Below are 27,354 nucleotides of genomic sequence, written 5' to 3'. Positions count from 1 at the left end.
TGAAAGCCAGAGCATCATCCATGTGTGGCTGGCTGGCTGCAGCCCACACACAGACCCCCTTGGAACTTCAGCTGGGTCTGGATTCTGGTTCTTGGTCCAATCATCCTTCTCCAGCCATACAATCAGTTGCTCCTTGTTGAGCTTCCCAATACCCAATACCCTCTTGCCCCGCACAGGTTTGTGATGTCCTTCTTAGGGAGATGGTTATATGCCATTTTCTTGCTTTTTCCTTTGACTAACCTTGTTTTTTACTTCAGCAAGTCATGTATTGCAAAACACTACTGATGCATTCAGTATCCCACTGCTAACACTAACTACCATGGACCCACAGGATTGGTGCTCCATTGCATCTTTTAATAAGTTTCTTGGAGGAACCCCTTCAGTGTGTTAGACCCTTAAGGGGCCTCACTCTTCCTCCAGGGTAGGCCCTGTAGCCTCACTGACTCCGTGATTTTTGTCGGGGCTTCAGTCCTCCTGCTTCATGCTGTGAGCACTGACCAGCAAGTCCAACTGAGCTAGACTCCTGGTAGAGACTTGTCCACTCTTCAGGGACTGATTCACCTCACCTGAAGGAATGGGGCTGGAAGGGACCTGGCCAGAGGGCTGAGGCATGGGAAGGGGCAACTCAGGCCTAACAGTGACTGTGGTCAGGGGGTGCTGGAGCTGAAGAGGCTGCTCCAGCCACACTCACTGGCTGGTGAGCAACCCCTCTACAGGGGTACCTGGGATCCCTGGTGGGGTGGAGATTGGGGGAACCTGATATTGGATAAAAGGGGAATGGAGGGGTGCACACAGCCCCTGGCATGGGGGGGAGAGATGGGTGGCCCTGATATAGGGGAAGGGGCCAGTGGGGGGCACAGGGAGTCCCTAGCATGGGAGAATGGAGACACACAGGGACTGGGTGGATGCAGAGAGTCCCTGCAATAGAGGGGGATGGCAGGTTGGCACCAGGGAGCTGTGGGGGAATGGAGGGATGCAAGGAGCCCATAGGGTGCAGTGCACTGAGCTGACACAAGCTACCACCTGTGCACCCTTTAGTGTATTGACCCTTGCAGCTACCCATGAGGCAGGGCAGTGCTGTGATCTCCATTGTACAGATGAGGCAACTGAAGCTCAGAGAAGCTAAGTGATTTGCCCAAGGTTATCCAGGGAGCACATGGGAAAGCTGGAACTTGAATCCAGGCCCCCCCAAAGCCAGTGCCCTAACCACTGGGCCAGCCTTCCATCTCAGCTTCCCCCCATTGCTCTAGCACTTCCCCCTGGGATCTAACTCTTTTTGTGGACCATGGGGATCTCAGTGCTGGAGACAGACCAGACTCCAGGCCTGGGGCAAGCCCCCTAGCTCCCAGCCCCCTAGAGGGAATCATCTCTTGGGTCCCACAAAGCTGTTTCTTATGGGTTAGGTCCCATGGGCCAGTCCTGAGGACCATGGTTGCCATGCTGCCTGTTGCACTACAGGGTATCACCTGACTGTTGCCCCCTTGGCCTTTCCAGGTGTCCCTGCTCTTCAGTGGGGATAGAACTGGGAGCCTTCTGCCCAGGCTGCTGAGCTAAAGGAGAATCCCCACCAGCAGTAGAGGGGCTATGGCATGTAGATGAGCAGTTGTGATCCCAGCCAGCAGAGGGTATGGTGAGTGCGTATTACAGTTGCCCGTCCAGAGTCACATGTTCCAGGTCTCTAGCGCCAGCTGTAGTGGCTCTGTGCTTTTAGCTCTGGCGGACCCCACTTCAATTCCCAGCATGTCGGCTGTCACACACCCACTGGGTCCCAGCCACAGGGAGATCTCTGTGTTTGTAGTCTCATTTCTTTCTCTGCCCATGGCACAGCTGGAGGGGTGGGGGTCTGAGCACCCCACCCAGCTGGGCTGTTACAGCCAGGGGTCGGGGTGGGGCTGGGGGAGAAGGGCACCTGAGAGTGTATTCCCCCATTGCAGTCCCTGCCCTCATCTGGATTTGCTCCCTTGGTGTGCGCGCGTCAGCATTTACCCAGTGGGACTGGAGTGGGGGATGGAGTGGATGGCATCAGTTCCCCCGGACTCACTGTATTTCTGCTCTGGGACCTCAAAGCTCATGTCAGCCTGTCAAGGTTCCTCCCCCACTCTGAACTTTAGGGTACAGATGTGGGGATCTGCATGGACACTTTTAAGCTTAATTACTAGCTTAGATCTGGTAACACTGCCACCATCCAGAAATTTTAATGTCTGGATCACTTTCTGTCCCCCCAAAACCTTCCCCTCCCTGTCCCCCCAAAACCTTCCCCTCCCTGGGAGGCTTTTTCACCAAGTTCCTGGTGAACACTGATCCAACCCCTTGGATCTTAATACAAAGAGAATTTAACCATCCCCCCTCCCTTCCCCCACCAATTCCTGGTGAGTCCAGATCCAATCCCCTTGGATCTTAACACAAGGAAAAAATCAATCAGGTTCTTAAAAAGAAAGCTTTTAATTAAAGAAAAAGGTAAAAATTATCTCTGTAGAATCAGGATGGAAAATACTTTACAGGGTAATCAGATTCATATAGCCCAGAGGAACCCCCTCTAGCCTTAGGTTCAAAGTTACAGCAAACAGAGGTAAAATCCTCTCAGCCAAAAGGAACATTTACAAGTTGAGAAAACAAAAATAAGACTAACATGCCTTGCCTGGCTGTTACTTACAAGTTTGAAACATGGGAGACTGATTCAGAAAGATTTGGAGAGCCTGGATTGATGTCTGGTCCCTCTTAGTCCCAAGAGCGAACAACCCCCAAACAAAGAACACAAACAAAAGACTTCCCTCCACCAAGATTTGAAAGTATCTTGTCCCCTTATTGGTCCTCTGGTCAGGTATCAGCCAGGTTTACTGCTTCTTAACCCTTTACAGGTAAAAGAGACATTAACCCTTAACTATCTGTTTATGACACAGCCCCATGTGCTTCCCTTTGCCCTATGGGGTGCTTCCCTTTTGCTGCTTCTAGCACTGCCCTTTCCCCACTGGGCTGCCATTGCGGTGGCCTTGCATAGTTCAGAGATGGTATTCCCCCCCCCCCAGTGTTTTCCCCAGGAATTGAAATTGGGGGGGGGCGGGGTGTTTGAATTTACAGGGATGTGTGTGTCAGGGCCGATAAGGGGTGAGACCGTGAGGGTGAAGGTGCGCTGTATGGCACCATAGTGAAAACTGAAAAATGTTTCATGACCATTTTATTAGATTTAACTCATGTTTTAAAATCACCACACACATTAAAGTTGGCTACTCATGCCTTCTATGAAGCACAACATCTACATTCTTCTTGGTTTCTTGTTATAATTTTGCACAACTCTGTTAATCAACTTCTTGAATGCAGCTGTTGCTGTTGTTACTGGGAGTAGCAAGAGATGAATTCCTACTTCTTTCATCCGAGGAAGCATAGCATAAAGAGCCACTAGTGATGATAAAAAAGAAGTTGAAATCAAATCTTCATTCATTCGTCATATGATATTCCACTGTGTGTTCAAATTCTCTATTTTGTCCTGAGCACATAGCAAGCCTTTAATTTTTCTAAGGAGTGGGGTGTCCGAGATGCAGCCGATGTGTCTTTTATAACTTGAACATCTAGAAATGCATCTACTGGCCTACCACTGACATCAAGATAATGTACACAATGACTTAATACTTGACACCCATTTGCATTGGTGCATTCATCAGCCATGTACGCACATTTTTTGAATGTGGTGAGAAAGTTCTTCACTTTTTCAACTGTTGAGCCTTACACTGTTGCACCACATGCTTCTAGCCATTCAGTTGAGTTTCTTGCAGAAAGACAGTGAGCATTTGCTGGTCTTGTTCAGAACCAGTGTTCAACTTCAGGATGAACAAGCAACAATGCACTTAACATTGGCCCCCAGTTTGTAGTGTGTGGTATCTCTTGCTTAAATAGAAAGTATGATGCCACAGCCATGTTTGTTCACATGAACTGTGTTGTGTCTCCAGCATTCTTAACAGACTCATTAACACTCACCGGTGTTGTCTTTGGTCAGTGGAGATTCAGAGTTCAGAGGTGCTTTCACATGAGTTCACCTCCCAGGTTGGGGGCAAGAAGGCACCGTGCTCATTCCTCCAGCTGCTTACTGTTCGCTCTGGCCACTGTTGTTCATTCTGCCACTGTTCACTCCATCACTCTGTTGCCAATGGTCCTGCGCCATCACCTTCTGCTGCCACTGTGACCTCTGGGAGTTGGTCTCTTGAGGTTCCACCAGCTCTCAGTGATTTCAGCTGACCTCTCAGTGGGGGAACTTCACTGCTAGTGCAGACTGGGCCATCTCTTCCACAGAAACACTGTCCCATAGCAGCTTTAAGCACTTAGACCTGCTTATCAGTGATTTCAGCTGTAATTGTCACTTTAACAAAACAAAAGACTATCTATGAAGCCTAATCAGCTCTGTCTTTAAACAGTGGAGAGGGGCAAGTCAAATAGTACTTGTGACTCAGGCAGACCATCAAGCAAAACACCTGTTCCCACCCTCTCTCTTGATGCCCTCAATCAGCACAGGCTAAGTGCAGTTTCACTGCCCTTTACTCATACAATAAGAACAACAACATTTCATTACCCCCCGCCTGCATTCAAGTGATTTGTAACCCAACCCCAGCCAAAATCTAACACTTGGGCAATGCAGCTCGGTTTGCTGGATACCTAGATAGATTAGGTGTGAATGTAAATACAATCTGGTCAGCCCCCAGCTCATCACTAGCTGTCAGGGAGAGCTCAATTATACTTTGCTTACAAATCATCATTTGAAATTATTAGGTTGGCCAAAATCACCAAAATGAATGCACTGACATTGTCATAAAAAACAGCTGTATAAGGAAGCTAGTCTATGTTCATACTTTTAAAATCTATTGTACTTTTTCAGATACATGTATTTTATCGGATACTTTATATGCTTTTAAAGTGTGCATTAATGTTTCAATTTCAATTCAAATTTCCAACCACTAAATTGGCAACACTGCATGTAACTAGTTCACAACACTGTGGGGGGTGTTGGGGACATTCAGGAGAGTGTGTACTCCTGGGGGGGGAGGGGTGTAGGGAAATCCATGCCCGCCCCCGGTTCTAACCCCAGTGACAAGCTAATCTCCAGTGCATAGCATCCTCCATTGCTGATGCTGCAGTCACCCAGCTCTGCCAATCTCAGCAGTGCATCAGCTGTTCTCCAGGCCCCTGGGGTAGAAGCCTCCCAGCTGTGTGTGACATCATCCTTATCTGCCCCCCATCACCATAGTAATGGAGTACCTTCCAATCTTTGATATATGAACCATCGTGCCCCCGCCCCAGGAGTTAGGGCAGTGCTGTGATCCCCATTGCACAGATTGGGAAACTGAGGCACAGAGCTGCTAAGGGACTTGCTCCAGGTCACGCAGGGAGTCTATAGCATAGCAGAGAATTGAACCAAGTCCCAGGCTAGTGCTTTAACCACTAGACCATCCATCCCTTCCCATTTAGCAATATGGAGGGGCAGGGCAGGTGTGACCTCCCGACACCTCTAGTTGAGACCCTCTGTCCTAGTTATCCCAGCCCCTTGCTCAAGAAAATAATGAGCCTGAGCCATCATCCCCACCCAGGGCTCAATAGTCCTTGTGCTCCCTTGTGGCAGAGCTGTGCCCTCCCCTTCCTGCAGGGGTCACATGGGGACCCAGGCCTCCCACTCCTCGGGCTTTCTTCCAGCCCAGGAACCCTGGAGTAAGCTGCTCCATCCATCCCACTCAATGCTACTTCCCATGGCCACTTCCTACCTTCAGGTTGATGCCAAGTCTGCTCAGGTTGCCTGGCCACGCAGCCCCTAGCAGGCTGGGCCTGTTCCAGTTCCCTGGGAGGCCTCTTGCTCAGATGCTGTTCTGGCCGGGGTCTCTCTGCCCCTGGGAGCTCAGCTGCTCTCTCTCTCTAGGAGGCTTCTCTTTCCAGGAGCAGCCTATGAGCTCAGCTGTTGCTAGTCAGCAACTTCCTCCCAGCGCTTATGCTCATTAACCCCTTTGAGGCTGCTACAGTGTGCTACACTATAGCTATCCCGGTCAGTTTCAGCAGGAAGATAAGCCTCAGGGTGTGTCTGGTTTAGTTTTCAGAAAGTAAAGGGACTTTTCCATCTCAAACTCTACAGTTCTGGGCTTTGGCAAACCCCGATTCATCTTTCAGAGAGGAAATACACTAATGGTGAAATCCAGAGCGCACGGAGGCTGATGAAGACACTCCTATTGGGGTCTGGCTCAGTGTACAGTGAGCATCCTGTACTGGTGGTGATAATGGATTGTGTGTTGGGTTTTTAGAGCTTAGAAGCTATTGAAAGGCTGTGGGTTTGACACACACTGCTGATTCTCACCCCTTGAGAGAGCAGTTTCTGTGTGAGTGCAGATAAATGAGTTCCTCTGCCGCAAGATATTCTAGCCTGTGTTATGCATGTGACCAGATGATCATAACGATCCCTTCTAAATCTATTATTCTTACTAGTTGTATTTATGGCAGTGCCCAGAGGTTCTGGATGAGATCAGGGCTGAGAACAGAGACCCTGGACTTCAGAAAAGCAGACTTCGACTCCCTCAGGGATCTGATGGGCAAGGTCCCCTGGGAGAATAACATGACGGGGAAAGGAGTCGAGGAAAGCTGGCTGTATTTTAAAGAATCCTTATTGAGGTTGCAGGAACAAACCATCCCGATGTGTAGGAAGAAAAGTAAATATGGCAGGCGACCAGCTTGGCTTAACAGTGAAATCCTTGCTCGTCTTAAACACAAAAAAACAGCTTACAAGAAGTGGAAGATTGGACAAATAACCAGGGAGGAGTATAAAAGTATTGCTCAGGTATGCAGGAGTGAAATCAGGAAGGCCAAATCACACTTGGAGTTGCAGCTAGCCGGAGATGTTAGGAGTAACAAGAAGGGTTTCTTCAGGTATGTTAGCAACAAGAAGAAAGTCAAGGAAAGTGTGGGCCCCTTGCTGAATGAGGGAGGGAACCTAGTGACAGAGGATGTGGAGAAAGCTAGTGTACTCAATGCTTTTTTTGCCTCTGTCTTCACAGACAAGGTCAGCTCCCAGACAGCTGCACTCTGCAGCACGGTATGGGGAGGAGGTGACCAGCTCTCTGTGGAGAAAGAAGTAGTTCGGGACTATTTAGAAAAGCTGGATGAGCACAAGTCCATGGGGCCGGATGCGCTGCATCCGAGGGTGCTAAAGGAGTTGGCTGATGAGATTGCAGAGCCATTGGCCATTATCTTTGAAAAATCATGGCGATTGGGGGAGGTCCCGGATGACTGGAAAAAAGCTAATGTAGTGCCCATCTTTAAAAAAGGGAAGAAGATCCAGGGAACTACAGGCCAGTCAGTCTCACCTCAGTCCCTGGAAAAATCATGGAACAGGTCCTCAAGGAATCAATTCTGAACCACTTAAAGGAGGGGAAAGTGATCAGGAACAGTGAGCATGGATTCACCAAGGGCAAGTCATGCCTGACTAACCTAATTGCCTTCTATGAGGAGATAACCGGCTCTGTGGATGAGGGGAAAGCAGTGGATGTGCTATTTCTGGATTTTAGCAAAGCTTTTGATACAGTCTCCCACAGTATTCTTGCCAGCAAGTTAAAGAAGTATGGGCTGGATGAATGGATGGTAAGGTGGATAGAAAACTGGCTAGATGGTCGGGCTCAACGGGTAGTGATCAAAGGTTCCATGTCTAGTTGGCAGCCGGTATCAAGTGGAGTGCCCCAAGGGTCAGTGCTGGGGCCGGTTTTGTTCAATATCTTCATTAACGATCTGGAGGATGGTGTGGACTGCACCCTTAGCAAGTTTGCAGATGACACTAAACTGGGAGGAGTGGTTGATACGCTGGAGGGTAGGGCTAGGATACAGAGGGACCTAGACACATTAGAGGATTGGGCCAAAAGAAATATGATGAGGTTCAACAAGGACAAGTGCAGAGTCCTGCACTTAGGATGGAAGAATCCCATGCACTGCTATAGACTAGGGACCGAATGGCTGGGCAGCAGTTCTGCAGAAAAGGATCTAGGGGTTACGGTGGACGAAAAGCTGAATATGAGTCAACAGTGTGCCCTTGTTGCCAAGAAGGCTAATGGCATTTTGGGTTGTATAAGTAGGGGCATTTCCAGCAGATCGAGGGATGTGATCATTCCCCTCTATTCAGCACTGGTGAGGCCTCATTTGGAGTACTGTGTCCAGTTTTGAGCCCCACACTACAAGAAGGATGTGGATAAATTGGAGAGAGTCCAGCGGAGGGCAACAAAAATGATTAGGGGGCTGGAGCACATGACTTATGAGGAGAGGCTGAGGGAACTGAGATTGTTTAGCCTGCAGAAGAGAAGAATGAGGGGGGATTTGATAGCTGCTTTCAACTACCTGAAAGGGGGTTCCAAAGAGGATGGATCTAGACTGTTCTCAGTGGTAGAAGATGACAGAACAAGGAGTAATGGTCTCAAGTTGCAGAGGGGGAGGTTTAGGTTGGACATTAGGAAAAACTTTTTCACTAGTAGGGTGGTGAAGAACTGGAATGTGTTACCTAGGGAGGTGGTGGAATCTCCTTCCTTAGAGGTTTTTAAGGTCAGGCTTGACAAAGCCCTGGCTGGGATGATTTAGTTGGGTTTGGTCCTGCTTTGAGCAGGGGGTTGGACTAGATGACCTCCTGAGGTCCCTTCCAACCCTGAGATTCTATGATTCTATGATTGTGTAGGGCGCTGCACAGACAGTCATGGAGATGTTCTGTTCTGTTAGATTCTGCATGGACACAGTAAACGAGATTGGGGCCCACTGGGCCAGGCACAGAGTGAGGGGCCATCCCTGTCTGAAATGCTTGCAGTCTAAATAGATGAAACCAACCGAAGCTGCATCATTATCCTGATTTTGAAAGTGAAGTCCGAAGAGGTGAAATGACTTGACCAAGGTCACACAGTGAATCTGCGGCAGAGGGAATTGACCTTGGGCCTGCTGCATCCCAGCACTGATCCTTAACCAAATTCTTTGGGGGATAGGATTGTGTTAGCCTTGGGGAAACTGAGGCACAGCTTGGCATTGCTTCGGCCAAGACCGATGCTGAAAAAGGGGAAATTGAGGCACAATTCTGCATTGCTTTGGCCAAGACCCCAGCCGAAAATGGGGAAACCGAGACAGTTGAGGAATACTCCATAATATGTGATTCCAACGCAAGATTGGAAAAAGCCCCTGATATGTGTGCAGTAGCCAGGAGGCCGCTCTCTACGATAGAGGCCCCTTTTCAGAGGGTGGCCAAAGATACCGGGGGACAGCTCAGACAAGGGGCTCAACAGCAGTGATGGATGAATTAGGTTCAAGACCAGCTCTTTCTCATCGTGGTGAAATATTTGCTGTCAGTTTGCATCCAAACTTCAGCACAATAGAATAAATAGAAACAAACCTGTTTCCCACCAGATTCTCCACATACTGGGGTGGTTCTAGGATGGAGGTATTCCCACATGCCTGTCGTTTGTCTCCTGCTTCTAGGAAGCAAGGCCAGATTCCTGGGAAGGCAGAGATGGGATTTTTTTCATAGGGAGATGGAATGTTTTTCGGTCTCAATTTGCTATATCCCTGTAACCCTGCAGCACCCCCTTCTGGCTGGGGGGAGGAGTCCACATGGCTCCCCTTCTTTGATGTTTAGTAGAAGGAGACATTTCGTTCCCATGAATAATGCAGCTAGAAGAGGTGGGAGGCAGAGATGAATGTGTCTGGGAATTCAGAGACAGTGATCGTGGCAAGTGCTATGGCTATTAAACTCATGCATCTGGTGCTATGGTGTCTTTCTCTTCCTGGGCGTGCTGGATCCAATGTGCACCCATGGGGTGGAATTGTCTGGCTCTGAGGAGCAGGGAATGGGGCCTTTCTCCTCCAGGTCCCACCCCAGCTCCCGTCCAGCCCCAGGAAGATAAAGCAATGATGGTAGTGAGTTCACCAGCCCCCAGGTTACCGCTGCGCTGGTCTCTGTCTCCCTCCAGTGGCTACTCTGCAATGAGGTTTATGTGTCCAACAGTATCTCCAGCAGGGGCAGCGCTGGGGGACAGGATTTGCTGGAGCTATAGTCCCCCCTTTTCTGTCTAGCCCACCTCAGCCCCACACTACGAAGAGGCTGGCGTCGCCCCTGGTCTCCAGCTGGCAGACACCACATGTAAAGCACTGAGCAAGGGCCATTCGATGCCACCTGCAGCTTCTCTGCCTCCCGTGGGGCTGGTTAAAGCTAAACCCCAGGGCTGGGTGTGGAGCAGCTGAGCCCAAAGTGGGGCCCATTCCCTGCTTTCGGCCCCAGCTGCACCTGCTCCTGGCAGGGAGCAAAACCCTGCATCCAAAGGGGGCTCCACCGCTCAGGGCTGCACAGGAAGCCAGGCTATGCCCTGGGTGGCAGAGCCATGCTGAGCAATCAATCCCCCGTGAAGGCAGAGGCAGCCGCTGGAGCTGGCCCACTGCTGGCAGCAGGGGGCACTCAGGATCAAGGCCATGATTTTTTTGGGGGTGTTAACGATCCTGGTTATTGCCCTGACCCCAAAGAAGAAAACAATGGACTGGATCCCGTGTGTGTGTGTGTGTGTAAGTCCTGCTTGTGGCGTTGGAACCGGCCTCCATGATCGCCTAGTTCTAAGCCAGGCCATGGCATGCCTGATGGGACTCACCACACCTCCCACCCCCACATTTAGCCCTGTTTCCCCACCCCATCACTTCCCTGGCTCCAGCCCCTATCCCGCTTCATTGGATCCTGCCCACCTTCCTCCCCCACAGCCTCCTCCCAGACAGATCCTGCCTCTTCACTCTCCCACGCTGCACCTGTTCTCACTCCTGCATTGCTCCTGCGACTGACTCAGGTCGCACCTCCCCCACACCACGCAAAGGGGTCACTGAGTACACAGGAGAGACATGTGCCCTGCTCTGTGTGCTGGTGCCTGGCACCACAGCAGACAGGAGCAACAACAATTGCAGTGAAAATCGGCCAATGGAAGCTGCTGGGGGCGGTGCCTGAAGCAACATCAACAAACACACCCCTGTGCCTCTCCTCCCCCAGGTTCTGGACGCTTCCTGGAGCGGCAGGGGGACAGGGCAGGCAGGCAGGCAGGGAGCCTGCCCTGCCCCCAGTGCACGTTGGGCCGGAGCCGCTCTAGGTAAACACTGGGGGAGGGCAGGGGGGCCATGAGGAGCTCGCGGGCTGCAGAAAATTACCTCGCGGGCTGCATGCGGCCCACGGGCCGTGTGTTTGAGACCCCTGCTCTAGTCCATTCTAGGAGCTGGGAGGGTGTGGAACATGCTCAGTGTGGACAGAATCGTCAGGGAATTAAAAAGGCTCTACTGAGCATGTGCTTATAACTTGGCCAAATGTGGGTGGATTTCGATGGGGACAGCAAAAGGCACATCCCTTCCTCCAAGCCACCCTGCTGCTTGGGGGCACTAGAGCATTGCAAAGAAACTGTTGTATAAATTAACCTGGCAAAACAATGGCTTTTGCCCTAGCCTCGTTCTTGGGAAAAGGCCGAATGGCTGAAACATTCCCCAAAACTGTCTGCCTGGAAAGTTTCAGCCTGAACAGTTAAAGTTTTTCAAAGTTATAAGAAAGAAAAAACAAAGAGTCTTGCACTGGGAAGTATCGGGGAACCTGGATAATAGGTTGTGCGACCAGATGGTGCAGTCAACACCCAGCCCAGCCCCTCCATCACAACACAAGGGTGATGTCCGCCTGGTAACCCCCATCCCGTCCCTCATGGCACACACCATCATATCCATTCAGTCTGTTTATTCCCTCTTAGCCCATGGCCCACCTGGCCCCAGGCTCATTCTCTCTGCAGGCCGGGGATGGAGAACGTGTGCTTCTCCATCTTGGCAAAAGCCACCTTCTTCTCATAGTAGCTAGCCTCGTTGATGAAGGCCGGGTAGATGGTGGTGTTGCCCTCATACAGGATCTCCTCCCCGCTGAAGGTCTGGAAGATTGGGTCCCTGGGGTTCAAGGGAAGGAAATTCTTATCCTAAGGGTGGAACAGCTCGGTGATAGGCTGGGGCTGGAGTAGCCGGGAGCTCCCCCGACAGCCAGTGCTCTTGCCCTGCTCCCTATAGCGCCCACTGCTGGTTGAGGCCAGGATCCTCACTGTCCTGGAATTACCTTCTGGTAACCAAACATTTTATTAGACATGTGGCAAGACCCCATGCAGGTCACAGTGCCTTGTGAACTAATCCCACCTCAACTCATCTCCTGGCTGTCCAGTGTCATCCAGCCTGGTGTTGTATTGCTACAGTCTACAGCTCCCTTGAGCCCGAGGGCTGCATAACCAAGATCATGGAATCAACTCCACTCACCCCGTGCCCCAGAGTAAACCCAGCTTCACCCCGCTGAGCTCGGGGGCTAACTCTGGCACTGCCTTGCCATGGCGGATCCTTTGGGGTCCAGTAGCACTAAGGCCCCTTTGTGCCGCTCAGTAGAAGAAACAGAAGCAGAGATGTCCCAGCTGCTCTAGAGCTGTGTAAGAGCCCTGCTCCCAGCCCTCTGGGCTGCTTTAACCCACACCAGGGGCCAGGCGCACAGCCCACAATGCAGGGCACAGAGGTGGTTTAAAGCCACCCCCCCTTGCTCTGCCCTGAGCTCAGAGAAGGGCTGAGGGGGAATCCGGGCCAGTGAGTCAGTCCTTGTTGTTGCCAGGCTGGCTTTGTGGGCATGCTGGAGCTACAGCTGTGATCTCTGCCTCCCAAAGAGAACAACAATGCAGGGGCTGGGACCACCCTATTCCCAGCCCACACCCACCTGCAGCTTGGGATGCACCATGGCTGAGATCTCCCCCTTGGGGTAGCGGGGATAGTCCATGTGCCTGGTGATCTTGTACGCTTCGATCTCAAAGGCAGGGAACACCGTGCCTATGGGGCAAAGGAGGCTTTGAATGGGGGGGGAGGGGGGTGATGGGGTAGGAAGGCTGCCCTTCCCTCTACCCACCCCCCCGTCCCGCCCCAGTTAATCACAGGCTCCCAGTGCTGTGGCTGGAGAGGAAGGTGACCCACTCAAACACTGATATGGGAGGAGGGCATGATGCAGAGCAATGCATGATGGGATAGCTCAATTCATCTCCAGGGTGATGCCTGATGGGATAGCCACAGGTCTGTCTCAGCACCTCTCGCAGAGCCTGGGCCAACAGGGAGCAGACCCTCTGTGGGCTGTCAGACACCGGACATCCCTCTCACGACTGGCGTGTGGTGCCTCTTCCCTGGGGGTGACAGCAGCTTTATCGCTACCGCGTCCCTAGCTGGACTAGCACAGCGGCCTTAGAGCAGAGCAAAAGCTTACTAGCATATGGGGTGCAGCAGGTGGCCAAGCAGCATCTATACTGATCACTCCAAGCCACATGGCTACCAAATCCACTGGTGCTGGACATGGCAGCACAGCAAATGCAATGGATGATCCCAGTCTCCTTGCAGCCCAGGAGGACACACTCAGATGGGGTCCCCACCCTAGCTTGGCACCGCTGGGTAAAAGGAGCCCTCAGATGGGGACGTGAAGCTGCAGCAACTGTGACTGTAGGAGGCGACTGGTGGCCTGTGGGATGCAGGGGGCAGAATGTGGCCCCAAGGAGGGGAGTGGAATTGGACTGTGGGGAGCTGTTGTGACTCAGGTCCGTTCTGCATGGTGCTCTGCTCTTGCTGGGGTGCCTGGGCCTTAGCTACAGCTCGCTGGGCCTGCTCCACCTGTGCTAACAGAGCAGGGGGCAGGTTTCAGAGGGGCAGCTGTGTTAGTCTGTCTCAGCAAAAACAACGAGGAGTCCTTGTGGCACCTTAGAGACTAACAAATTTATTTGGGTATAAGCTTTTGTGGGCTAAAACCCACTTCATCAGATGCATGGAGTGAAAAATACAGTAAGCAGAATATAATAGCACATGAAAAGATGGGAGTTGCCTGGGGGGGAGGGGTCAGTGCTAACAAGCCAATTCAATTAAGGTGGAAGTGGCCTATTCTCAACAGTTGACAAGAAGGGGTGACTACCAAGGGAGAGAAGGGAATTACTTTTGTAGTGCTAACGAGGCCAATGCAATCAAGGTGGCCCATTGCAAACAGTTGACAAGAAGGGGTGAGTATCAGCAGAGGGAAAATTACTGTTAGTAGCAACCCCTCCCCTCCCAGAGTGGGGAGGTTAGTTCAAGCAGTTGAGGTTTATGTTTTTAGCTCCCAAGGTCACGGGTTCAATCACTCCTGCTAATGGCCTGTGTGGGAAAGAGGGGCTGTTGTCCTGCTTACTCAAAGCAAAGGTGGCTTTGAGTCCCTAGCAGGAGGTGCTGGTTGAGCAGCCAGGCCCACACGCTGGACACCCTGCTGGGGCAACTGGGGGGGAGCTCTGTGTGTGTGTGTGGGAAGGTCAGAATTAACCACATGCCCAAGGGGTCAGAATTAAAGCCATGGGGTGTGGCCCTCTTTGGTGTGTCCTGCCCCCATGGAGTGGTGGGGGGGAGCAGTACCTGTGCCCTGGTGGGTGTAGGAAGGTGGGGATCCCCAGGACAGCCCCGTGGCCTTAATTCTGACCCTTCAGGTGCGTGGTTCTGATGCAGCCCCCCCCACATACACTTGGGCTGCAGCTTCTGTCGTAGTCATGTGTGCTAAGAGGAGCCCGGGCCTGCTTTCAGCAGGTCAGAACGGTCAGGCTGCAGGGGCCCAGGGGGACAGAGTTAGGGGGGCATCTGTACCCTCAGCACTGGGTATCTGGCTGCAGTGTGCAGAACAGCCACTGTATTAGAACACAGTGACCTTGGAGCCACACCTAAAGGCAAGAAAGCCACACCTAAAGGCAAATAGGCCCAAAGGGCAGGGCCAGCTCCAGGCACCAGCCCAGCAAGCAGGTGCTTGGGCCGGCCAACGGTGAGGGGCGGCATGTCTGGCTCTTTGGCGGCAATTTGGCGGCAGGTCCGTCAGTCCCTCTCGGAGCCAAGGACCAGCCGCCGAATTGCCGCTGAATACTGAAGCAGTGGTGGTAGAGCTGATCACGATCATGGCTTTTTTTTTTTTTTTTTTTGCTGCGTGGGGCAGCAAAAACCCTGGAGCCGGCCCTGACAAAGGGGAAGAGTCCCCTTCACCGCAGTGTCTCCTGGCACCTGTGGGTTGGCAGCTGCAGCACATCAGTGTTTACATTGCCTTGCCTAGGGCCTGGTGTTCCTGAGCCATTGACCTGCATGGAGCTGGGCCTGGTTTGCATCTGCTGAGGATCTTTGTCCCTGCTGGAGTTTGTCTAGGCAAACTGGGCCTTGGCACTGGTGTGACTTCTCCTGGTAGCTTCCAGGAGCTGGTTGCACCTGACCAAGCTCCACCTTGCACCCATTTACACAAGTCTTTGCACTAGTGAACCTACAATCATGCACAGACCCCCCCCCAGGGTCTTGCTGGCAAGGCTAGCCTGAGAAGGACTTGCTGGACATGTCCCTGGGGCTCCTCTCTTGCTCCTCAGTGAGAGCCATGGTAAGGGAGGAAGTCATGTGGTGGCCGCAGCCTGTGCAGATGTTGGAGCTGAAGAAGATGTAGATGAGAGGGTTGATGCTGCTGTTGAGGTTGATCAGGTAGCTAAAGTAGACCATGAAGGGGAAGATGCGATTGTTGAACTCCTCATGCTCCCAGGAGACCAGGAAGAGCAACTGGACGATCTGGAAGGGGAGGTTGAGCAGCACATAGGCTGACAGGGTGGCGGCCACGATGCGGTAGAACTTGCTGGGGGGCCGGGTGTGGTGCCGGAAGGTGCGGGACAAGGTGGCGACATGGGTGGTCACCATGACGACGAAGGGGAAGAGTCCCTCCACCAGCACCTCCAGCAGGCGCAGGGGCCACTCGTATTTGCCCCGGTCGCTGGAGCAGACGAGCATCCCGTCTGGATACCGGATGACGTCGGCGAAGACGAAGCCCTTGATGGTGAGCAGGGCAGCCACTAGCCAGGCCCCCAAGCAGATGTAGCTGGAGAGCCGCAGGGGGCGGTGGCAGCAGTACCAGAGGGGCAGCAGCACCAGCAGGCAGCGGTCCACGCTGAGGGCAGCCAGCAGGAAGAGGCTGCAGTGGTAGCTCAAGTCGTAGAGGAAGTAGCGCAGGCGGCACATGGGGCTGCCCAGCACCCAGTTGTCATCCAGCAAGGTCTCCATGATCTGCATGACCGTGATGGAGAGGAAGAGGAAGTCAGAGGTGGCCAGGCTTAGGATGAAGACGGACAGGCCCCGGCGCCGCAGCTGCCACCCTGTCAGCCAGATGATGAAGGCGTTGGCTGGCAGCCCGATGGCCAGCGTGGCAATCAGGAAGGCTGCTCGCCATGATGCCGGTATAAAGGGTTCCGGAGGAAAGAGTTGCGTCCAGTTGGAGTGTGAGGTGTTAAATGGCTCCATCCACTGCTCCCAGCAGTCTCAGCGAGGGCTGCACCAGGCGGGCCAACCTGCCAATGGAAAGGACATGGCAGGAATCAGGACTGGGCTTCTCTCCCAACTATTGCCCCTAGAATATGGGCACTGCCAGCTTCATCTCCTGCAGGGGAAGCGTGGGCCAGTGGCTAGAGAACCAGGTGGAGACCTAGTTCTGCAACTAGCTTGGGCCACCTTAAGCAAGTAACGTTCCCCTGGTGCCTCAGTTTCCCTTCCTCACCCTGAGTTTATATACCTTGACAGCTCTTTGCAGGAGGGCTTGTCTATTGCAGGCTCTCCAAGTGCTAGGAACAGTGATCACACCCTTGTCTCCAGGGGGACTTTTCCTCAACTCACTATCAGGGAGAGGCTGGCACATGTCCTGAGAAGGGAGGTGTTGGGGGTGGGGGAGGTCAGGACTCCTGGGTCCTATTCCCGGCTGCTTCAATGCAGCCAGCTGCTCCTGTCAAGGATCCTGTGTAGCTTTGGCACCACAGAGGTTTCTGTCCAACAGCGCCACCCTTTTCACTCTGATGCCTGTGGGATTAGCCGGTTTGCCAGCCCCTTTGGGACCCCTACAGGGTGGCAGTCAGGATTAGGCATGAACGTTTACCTTGTCGATGGCATTGTGCTAGCACCCCAGCTGAGATCTGCACCCGACTGAACCAGGCACTGTTCAGAGGGACAGTCCCTGCCCTTAAAAACTCTCAATCTAAACAACAAACCATAGAGAGTTAGACAGGGGAAACTGAAGCACAGAGCGGTGGGAAATGAGTTACTTGAGATCACCCACTGATTTGGGGGCAGAGATGGGTCCCTGAATCCCGATCCACTGGGCCACGTTGCCACCCCACAGCCCTCTCATTATGGTACTCAAATAGCCATGTTGTCTCAAAATGCTCCCTGGCCAGCAGAGGTCGCCCCATCCTAGGGACATGGACCTGTCTGGAGGGATCCAGCCACTGCAGCCTGGCTTATTTTGGCTGGGAGCAGATGTGAAAAGATTCCAGCTGTAGCACAGCTGCCTGACTGTACAGCCATACAGATTGCTGCAAATGCATCACCCTAGCCTCTACTAAATATGTCCCCCTGGGTATCCCAGAGACATGCCCACACACACTGGCCATGCTCCCAAAGGATAACAACACTGTGAATGGGTCCTGTGGAACTCCCTGCCACTGGACATATGGAACCCTGGGCCTCACCGTGTGCTGAGCCTAGTTTGGAGACTCAGTTTCTCCTTAGTGCCTCCTTCCACACTTAGACAGACTCATGCCTGCCTGCCTGGCAGCCGATCAAGGTATTTCTCCCCGAGGTAGTGACTGATCTGTCTAATCTGAGCCCCTGGGAGGCCTTGTATCCCAGCAGTGGGAGGAAACACCTCTGGAGCGCTCTACTCTGGGGGCGTGGGGGGTGGGACTGTCCTTTCCCAGGCTGTGGTGGGGCAAGGCAGGCTAATCTGTGCTGGTCCTGGCCTTGCACCACTGCTTCTCCTATTAGCTGAGATTCCCCGTTCCTCGGACGGATCAGAATGTGCCTCATGAGCTGAGCCTTGGCAGGCTGCTCTTGATGAGCTGCCTGGAAGGCTGGGGACAATAGGGAGGGGAAGCAGGGGCTGTTGGGGGAAGAATCCCCGGATCCCAGGGAGAGGCTGGGGCATTTGCCATGGAGTTCTGGGTCTGATGTGTGGGATGCTCCTAGGCTGTGTCACCAGGGGGTGGGAAGAGGGTGTTGGACTGGATGATCACAGCACCCCCTTTTGCCTTTCCAATCTATGGATCCATGAGACCATGAGGGCCCAGAACCTGCAGCCTCATGGGATGTCTGTCCCCTCCTCACCACACGCCGAAAACAGCCCCTCCGCTCCACTGCTGCAGACACCGGTCATGACATAGAAATGCCAGCAGGTGTGACCCTGGCAGGCCAGATGCCAGCTCTTGCCCAGGCTGCTGATGTTAGCGCAGAACTGACACCCTCGCAGCTGGAGCCCAGATCAGGTCACACCTGTACAATAGTTTTGCTCAAAACAGGGATTAGTTTTACAAGAATAGACTTAGTGTTTAGACTCTGTGAAATGGTTGTGAGTTTCTGCCTACATTCATCTCACTTGCCATGGCGGCACTCCATACAATAGGGAAATATGTACATTTTACTTTATAACTTTGAAAATGTTTGGTCTGAGCTTGTGCACTCAGGCCTGGGAATCATCCTCATGCACCCCGCTCCTCCCTCCAGATGGGGAATCACGGAACCTCACAATACAAATGATTTGTTAATGGCCCTGTCAGACGGGGAAATGCTATGTGCCAGGAAGCTGGTCATTTTCCATCTTTTTTTTTTTTTGGGCTGTTTGAATTCTGAAGCCAGAGATCCCCTGGGCTGCCTCCTGGATCTGCCCTGAAAGTCCCTTTGAAATGACAGCTCTCGACAACGCTGTAATTTTTGGGATTTAGATGGTAACTCATTGGTGTGTACATGTTTGGGTAACCCTTCTGCCAGGTGGAGCCAGCAGCAACAAGGGTGGGTTTCAGTAACTAGGGTTTCCTTTTCAACAATACAACACAAAAGTGGCTCGAGCCCCCACCCAGTGACCTGGGACAATTACACACCACTCCCGGGCACTTCTAAGAGGCAATACTTCCCCTCTCACAAGCACAGAGTCTGAGTGTAACAAACACTTTTAGCTCTCAGTGATTTCAGCTCTTAGTGCACACAGGGTAGGCTCTTGCAATAGAGACTCTGCCCCAAAGTAGGTCTAATGCTTAGACCTGGGTGTCAGTGATCTCAGCTCTGCTGCATGTAACAAGACTCTCAGTTGAATCTAAATTAGCTCTTTTATCATACCATGGAGAGTGACAGAATCAAATGGTTTCTAGAGCCTTTAACAAAGACCCACACCAGCAAGTACAATTATCTACCCTCCATTCTCTCACAAGCGTAGCAAAAACTTTTAATAAAAGGAGGGAAATAACTCAGCATTAATTTGGGAAAGCACTGCAACTAGGGTTCATAAACACAAGCGACCCACCCCCAAGTAAGTTGGGCTGTGTCCTGAGCTTTTTAAGTCCAGCAACCCCAAAGTCCTTTGAATGTGCCTGGCCTTTCTCTGTACCCTCCTCACCGTTCCTGTCCTGGGCCAGTATAGCACAATGAGTTCAGAGGTTCATCCACAGAGTTCCCCTCCCACCCTGTATGCAGGGGCGGCTCTAGGCACCAGCAAAACAAGCTGGTGCCTAGGGCGGCAAAATGTAGGGGGCGTCCCGTGCCGCCGGGCAGGGCGGGAGGCTGGGCCGGTGGACCTGCCGCAGTCATGCCTGCGGGAGGTCCACCGGAGCCCCGGGACGACTGGACCTGCCGCAGGCATGACTGTGGAGGGGGCGCTCGTCCCGCGGCTCAGCTGGACCTCCCGCAGGCATGACTGCGGCAGCTCAACCGGAGCCCGGGACGAGCGGACCTGCCGCAGGCATGACTGCGGGAGCTTAACCGGAGCCGCGGGAAGAGGGGACCCGCCGCAGGACCGGGGAAGGGCGGCGCAGCGCACTGCGCTGCTTGGGGCAGCCTGATTTCTAGAGCCGCCCCTGCCTGTATGTGTGTGTGTGGGGAGAGCAGTAGAAGGCACCTTACATACAGATACTCACTCATCATCCTGCTGGCCACTTGCCAAAGTATCTTCAGCCCCCTCTCCCTCAGTGGATACTGGGTAGGTCCTTATAATAAAGATAGCATCTGAAACCAGTTCATCTGTATTCTTTCCATACTGTGATAGAAGATCTAATATAGATTCAATTAAGACCTAGAATCACTAGTACCCAGAAATAAGACCCTTAAAATAAACCACTTCTAACAACTCCACATTCTTTTCCACCCCCTCTCTTACAGTCACTTGCTGTTGGAACCCACATCCCTTGCCTAGCACATGGTCTTGCCTGAGGGTGAGTCCCTCCATCAGGGTATGCCAGGTACAGTTCTGCTGCCCTCAGTTCACACAACAAGGATAACAACGCTTTATTACTACTCCTCCAATAACAAGGAGACTGAGGATCCAACACCAGTGTAATGTGATCATTTGGGGAAGCAATCCCATCATGCTGAGTGCCTAGGCAGGGTGGGTGTGTCCATGCAAACGAGATCAGATTCTGAAGTCTTTTTCCAAAGCTCACCACTAGATGTCAGGGGAGAGCTCATTCAGACTCTGGTTACATCTGCTTTGCTTTAACCTGTATATAACTCCCTTATTTCTCTTTTCTAGTTGATAAACCTTTAGATAGTTTATTGCAGGGCGTTGTCTTTGGTGTAAGATCTAGGGTACCAACTGATCTGGAGTAAGTGACTGGTCTTTTGGGACTGGGAGCAACCTGTGATTTTTGGTGTAAGTGACCATTTATCACTAAGTCCAGTTTGTCTGGGTGACAAGATAGAGTGGAGTGTCTGAGGGACTGTCTATGACTCCGGGGAACACTGGTATAGTGATCCAGGAGATTACGTTTGGAACTTGGTTGGTGAAATCTAATGATAGACACTCCACCAGTTTGGGTTGTCTGCCCTGTGTTTGACAGCCTGCCATGAGGTTGGCACTCACAGTCTCATGATCCATTCCAGACAGCGTGACGGGGGCAGCTGGGCTTGCGGCTGATGCACTGGGGTGGGACCCAGGAGATCTGGCTTCAATGTCTGCCTCTCCCACAGGCAACCATAGGGAATGATGAGCCGTCCTTTATCTAGTTAAACCATGAGCTCTTTGTGGCAGGGACTGTCTCTTACCCTGCGCAGCCCCTGGCACAGCGGGGCTCTGATCTGAGACCTGTCCTAGGTGTGCCAGGCTGTGCCAGCCTCAGGGCTGCTCTAACTAGCTCCCAGCTGGACAGCACAGAGTGGCTCTGACCCACTCCCTCCCTCCCATTGCGGGGCAGCATAGACCTGCCAATCAGGGACTGTTGGTCCAGTGAGGGGGTGCCCAGGGTATGGAGAACAGAGAGACCTAGCCACTAACAGTGAGCGAGCAGTGGTGTTAGGAGTGAGGGGAGGGTGTGGTCAGGACTCCTGGGTCCTATCCCCAGCTCTGCTGCTGATGGGCCAGATGAGCACTGTGCATCAGTTTCCCCCTCTGGAGAGCAGGGGCTGCCCTGCCCCCGTGCTGAGTGAGGTCTCCTGTGGGTGGGAGGACTGCAGCAGCAGGATGCACAAGGTCCTGGGTGGAGAGGTGCCAAAAGGTGGCTTGCAGGGGTACCCCATCTCGGGGTGGGGCCGCCTTCCTGAGCCAGAGCAGGAGGGGTTGGGATGGGGCTTCCCCTCCTCCCCTCCCACATTTCACCCTCTCTCCATCCAGCCACTGTCCCTTTCCCTCAGTCTGCGGCTGGGTCCGCTCTCCCCGCACCTGCTCTCAGCCCATCCTGCTTCTCCCACAGAGTGGGTGGGGCAGGTCTAATTGGCATGTCAGCTGCTGCTGCTGAGGGCACCAGCCTCGGCTACTCTATGCCCACTCACTCCTCACTCTATCTGGGTGCAGGGCCCATCTGTGCCAGGCACGGGGACCTCTTCTTGACATCTGCCCATCACCCCCAGCTCAAAGAACATGCCCCAGAGGCCTCACTCTATGCCCCATCAGAGCTGCCCCATGGAAGCTAGTGGGGTTAGTGACCCCCAGCACCTCCCTGATACCCCTGCAGGGGGGCAATCAGGAACCCAGGCACTACTGCTCCCCTCCTCTGGGAAAGGGGGCCGGCTTAGCAGAGGGTCTGCCCAGGAGGGTGGCTGCTATCCATCCCCACACCCACACTGGTCATTGTTCCCCCCATGCTGCCTGCCTGCCCTTTTCCAGGGTCACCCCATTGGGATTCAGGCCCCATAACTGCCCCCAGGGAGAGGTGATCTGCCCCTGGGGGAAATGGACAGGACTGGAGGGGGTAGGGATGGAGTGGCAGGGAGAGAGAAACTTTGCCCAGAGCCAGGGAGGGAAGGGACGGCTCCCTCTGACTGCCACGGCACACAGCCGCAGCCTGGTGGGCCTGGACATTGCCATGACATGCAGCTCATGGCACTGGGGCTTGGGCTCTGCCCCCAGTGTCCCTCTGCCCAGACTGGCACTAACGGGCTGAGACCCAGCAGAACTTGTCTCCTGGGTCAGGGCTCTCCCCAAGACCTGACTCTGAGGCTGGGAGAAGATATTCCCCCCTCCCTCGCCCCATGTTGGCACAGAGCCTAAGTGCCCACTAATGCCAAGATGAACCGTCTGGCCCTGAGATGGAGATCATAGAATCATAGAGTATCAGGGTTGGAAGGGACCTCAGGAGGTCATCTAGTCCAGGGGTCCCCAACCCCCGGTCCGCGGCCCGGTACCGGTCCGTGGCCTCTTAGAAACTGGGCCGCGAACTGACCCAGTGCGGGAGGTCTACCCGAGCCGCGGGACGAGCGCTCCCTCCGCAGTCATGCCTGCGGGAGGTCTGCTGCTCCCGGGGCTCCGGTAGACCTCCCGCAGGCATGACTGCGGACGGTTCGCTGGTTGCGCGGCTCAGCTGGACCGCCCGCAGGCACGCCTGCGGGAGGTCCACCGGCTCCGGTTGAGCTGCCGCAGCCGTGCCTGCGGGCGGTCCAGCTGAGCCGCGCGACCAGCGAACCGTCCGCAGTCATGCCTGCGGCAGCTCAACCGGAGCCGGTGGACCTCCCGCAGGCACGCCTGCGGGCGGTCCAGCTGAGCCGCGGGACGAGCGCTCCCGACCGGTCCCTGGTCCTCAAAAGGTTGGGGACCCCTGATCTAGTCCAACCCCCCTGCTCAAAGCAGGACCAATTCCCAACTAAATCATCCCAGCCAGGGCTGTGTCAAGCCTGACCTTAAAAACCTCTAAGGAAGGAGATTCCACCACCTCCCTAGGTAACCCATTCCAGTGCTTCACCACCCTCCTAGTGAAAAAGATTTTCCTAATATCCAACCTAAACCTCCCACACTGCAACTTGAGACCATTACTCCTTGTTCTGTCATCTTCTACCACTGAGAACAGTCTAATTCCATCCTCTTTGGAACCCCCTCTCAGGTAGTTGAAAGCAGCTATCAAATCCCCCCTCATTCTTCTCTTCTGCAGACTGAATAATCCCAGTTCCCTCAGGCTCTCCTCCTAAGTCATGTGCTCCAGCCCCCTAATCATTTTTGTTGCCCTCCACTGGACTCTTTCCAATTTTTGCACATCCTTCTTGTAGTGTGGGGCCCAAAACTGGACACAGTACTGTAGATGAGGCCTCACCAATGTCGAATAGAGGGGAATGATCATGTCCCTCGATCTTCTGGCAATGCCCCTACTTATACTGCCCAAAATGCCGTTAGCCTTCTTGGAAAGAAAGGGCCACTGTTGACTCATATCTAGCTTCTCGTCAACTGTAACTCCTAGGTCCTTTTCTGCAGAACTGCTGCTTAGCCATTCGGTCCCTAGTCTGTAGCAGTGAATGGGATTCTTCCTTCCTAAGTGCAGGACTCTGCACTTGTCCTTGTTGAACCTCATCAGGTTTCTTTTGGACCAATCCTCTAATTTATTTAGGTCCCTCTGTATCCTATCCCTACCCTCCAGCGTATCGACCACTCCTCCCAGTTTAGTGTCATCTGCAAACTTGCTGAGAGTGCAGTCCATGCCATCCTCCAGATCATTAATGAAAATATTGAACAAAACTGGCCCCAGAACTGACCCTTGGGGCACTCCACTTGAAACCAGCTGCCAACTAGACATGGAGCCGTTGATTATTACCCGTTGAGCCCGACATTCTAGCCAGCTTTCTATCCACCTTATAGTCCATTCATCCAACCCATACTTCTTTAACTTGCTGGCAAGAATACTGTGGGAGACCATATCAAAAGCTTTTCTAAAGTCAAGGAATAACACGTCCACTGCTTTCCCCTCATCCACAGACCCAGTTATCTCCTCATAGAAGGCAATTAGGTTAGTCAGGCATGACTTGCCCTTGGTGAACCCATGCTGACTGTTCCTGATCACTTTCCTCTTCTCTAAGTGCTTCAGAATTGAATCCTTGAGGACCTGCTCCATGATTTTTCCAGGGACTGAGGTGAGGCTGACTGGCCTGTAGTTCCCCGGATCCGCCTTCTTCCTTTTTAAAAGATGGGCACTACATTAGCCTTTTTCCAGTCATCTGGGACCTCCCCTGATCACCATGAGCTTTCAAAGATAATAGTCAATGGCTCTGTAATCACATCCGTCAAGTCCTTTAGCACCCTCGGATGCAATGCATCCAGTCCCATGGACTTGTGCTTGTCCAGCTTTTCTATATAATCCTGAACCTCTTCTTTCTCCACAGAGGGCTGGTCATCTTCTCCCCATACTGTGCTGCCCAGTGCAGCAGTCTAGGAGGTGAGCTTGTTTGTGAAGACAGAGGCAAAAAAATCATTGAGTACATTAGCTTTTTCCACATCCTCTGTCACTAGGTTGCCTCCCTCATTCAGTAAGGGGCCCACACTTTCCTCGACTTTCTTCTTGTTGCTAACATACCTGAAGAAACCCTTCTTGTTACTCTTAACATCTCTTGCTAGCTGCAACTCCAAGTGTGATTTGGCCTTCCTGATTTCACTCCTGCATGTGCACCATGGAAAGGGCCACCTGGGCATCAGTCACATGCTCCCTGAAAAGCGTTTAAACTATTACATAAAAGGATAGGTTAAGAAAAGAGCATTTAAAAAGAGTTAAATAAAAGAGAAACATATAAAAATAGGTTAAAAGAGAGAACAGGGCAAGAAAAGGGAAAAGAAAGCCCCTTTGCAAAGGGCAAAGATAAACAGCATGTGGTTGAGTCAGAAAGAGAGAGAGATCTTACCCTTACATCTGTTCCCGGGGAAGAAAGCAACTTTCCACGTTCACAGTCCCTCAGGCTAGTTATCGCTAACTTTGGATCAGACCAATCAGATGCTGTTCTACAGCTGCATCATAGAATACATTTTCCTGAACCAATCCTATAGTCCCAAGATTTTTAAACAAGAGCCATCTCCCTCCCCCAACTTTAACTGCCTTATTCTTATCTAAAAAAGACAGACTCCAAGCATCCTTTTACATAGGTGCTTTAATAAAGGCTAAAACCATAAGCCCTTAGTAACAAACAATTTTTAAAAGTTTCCCCCTATGTTTTAGACTAAGATCGGTTATTTTTAGTGAGGACAATTTGAAACTGCAGCAAAGCCCCTCTTAGCAAAAACAGTGTCTGTGAGTCAGTGGATCAGAGATAAGAAGGCTGCTTCTTCCCCAACTTTTTAACAAATAGAGGTGAAAGTTATATTAAGTTTTGTAAAGGAATAAACACTTTAAAAGACAAACCTATATGAATACACATACCTTTATTTGCAGGTGTGTTTCAATAAAATAGAGCATGCAGAAACACCCCAGGTTTAAAACCACAGGTATTTGAAGCATTACGTTTGTTTGGTTTTTTTAAGTTTAACATGAAAAGGCAGTATTGACTGAGCTGTAACAAAGCAGGGCCACGCTTAGGGATATTTTGTAGAAGTTTAGTGAACTAAAAAGGCTTAAGATACTAGACTATCCTTTTAAAAATAATGTTTTTAAAGTACCAAAACAGCAACTGGGTAAGAATATGAAAACTGGCAATTTAGGGGAATTTACGTATGTGTTTTAATTAACAAAACAACAACAAAAAAATTAACAAGACTGTTCTTTAAAGTTTGGATTTATACAAAAAACACAAGAAAAAATAGCTTATGTAAAAAAAGCTATTTTTTCATGTTAAACTTTTAAACAAACAAACATAAATGACCTGGAGAAAGGGGTAAACAGTGAGGTGGCAAAGTTTGCAGATGATACTAAACTGCTCAAGATAGTTAAGACCAAAGCAGACTGTGAAGAACTTCAAAAAGATCTCACAAAACTAAGTGATTGGGCTACAAAATGGCAAATGAAATTTAATGTGGATAAATGTAAAGTAATGCACATTGGAAAAAATAACCTCAACTATACATACAATATGATGGGGGCTAATTTAGCTACAACGAATCAGGAAAAAGATCTTGGAGTCATCGTGGATAGTTCTCTGAAGATGTCCACGCAGTTTGCAGAGGTGGTCAAAAAAGCAAACTGGATGTTAGGAATCGTTAAAAAGGGGATAGAGAATAAGACTGAGAATATATTATTGCCCTTATATAAATCCATGGTATGCCCACATCTCGAATAGTGTGTACAGATGTGGTCTCCTCACCTCAAAAAAGATATACTGGGACTAGAAAAGGTTCAGAAAAGGGCAACTAAAATGATTAGGGGTTTGGAGAGGGTCCCATATGAGGAAAGATTAAAGAGGCTAGGACTCTTCAGCTTGGAAAACAGGAGACTAACGGGGGATATGATAGAGGTATATAAAATCATGAGTGATGTGGAGAAAGTGGATAAGGAAAAGTTATTTACTTATTCCCATAATACAAGAACTAGGGGTCACCAAATGAAATTAATAGGCAGCAAGTTTAAAACAAATAAAAGGAAGTTCTTCTTCACGCAGCGCACAGTCAACTTGTGGAACTCCTTACCTGAGGAGGTTGTGAAGGCTAGGACTATAACAGTGTTTAAAAGAGAACTGAATAAATTCATGGTGGTGAAGTCCATAAAATGCAGTGATGAGCTGCCAAAATCTTAACAACCGGTTCCCTATAAAAAGTTCTGATTTAAGGGGGGGGGAGCAGGGGAGGGGCCAGGGAGAGATCGTCGTGGGGCCGGAGGCCCCTGCAGGGCCTGGGCCAGTTGCCCCACTTGCCCCCTCCCCTCCCCTCTGGTCAGCCCTGGAGCTTGCAGCAGCCCCCCGCCCCACCTTGCTGGGCCATTCAAAAAATGGCAGCAGGACGACTCCAGAGCTCAGCTCAGCTGCCCAGCTGGTGCTGGCGGCTGGCCACGCTGCAGCTGGGGGGAAGCGGGGGAAGGGCCGGGGGACCCTCAGCCTCCCCAGCTGGGAATCCTGGGAGCAACAGGATGGTTCGGCCCACAGACCAGAGTTCTTTGCCCACCCTCCGGCCCTTTAACAACCGGTTCTCCA

The 27,354-nt window shown here is 51.9% G+C and overlaps 1 protein-coding gene across 1 annotated transcript; it reads right to left on the bottom strand.

Moving 5' to 3' along the window:
* Positions 1-13,979: 13,979 nt before the first annotated feature.
* Positions 13,980-25,187, bottom strand: LOC123369803 (probable G-protein coupled receptor 152). The gene is made up of 2 exons (XM_045015771.1): positions 25,144-25,187; positions 13,980-16,370 (listed from the first exon to the last, which is right to left on the bottom strand). Exon 2 carries the CDS (start codon positions 16,321-16,323, stop codon positions 15,352-15,354), a length of 972 nt encoding a protein of 323 aa, XP_044871706.1. The 5' UTR covers positions 16,324-16,370; positions 25,144-25,187; the 3' UTR covers positions 13,980-15,351.
* Positions 25,188-27,354: the final 2,167 nt, after the last annotated feature.

The sequence above is a fragment of the Mauremys mutica genome, chromosome 4 (genome assembly GCF_020497125.1).
Source record: "Mauremys mutica isolate MM-2020 ecotype Southern chromosome 4, ASM2049712v1, whole genome shotgun sequence".
Lineage (NCBI taxonomy): Eukaryota > Metazoa > Chordata > Testudines > Geoemydidae > Mauremys > Mauremys mutica.
The sequence above is the reverse complement of the archived record's forward strand: the minus strand, read 5'-3'. Positions and strand labels throughout refer to the sequence as shown.

Bases quoted from the DNA above. Each gene is read 5' to 3' on its own strand.
- LOC123369803 (XM_045015771.1), bottom strand. From the start codon at position 16,323: ATGGAGCCATTTAACACCTCACACTCCAACTGGACGCAACTCTTTCCT.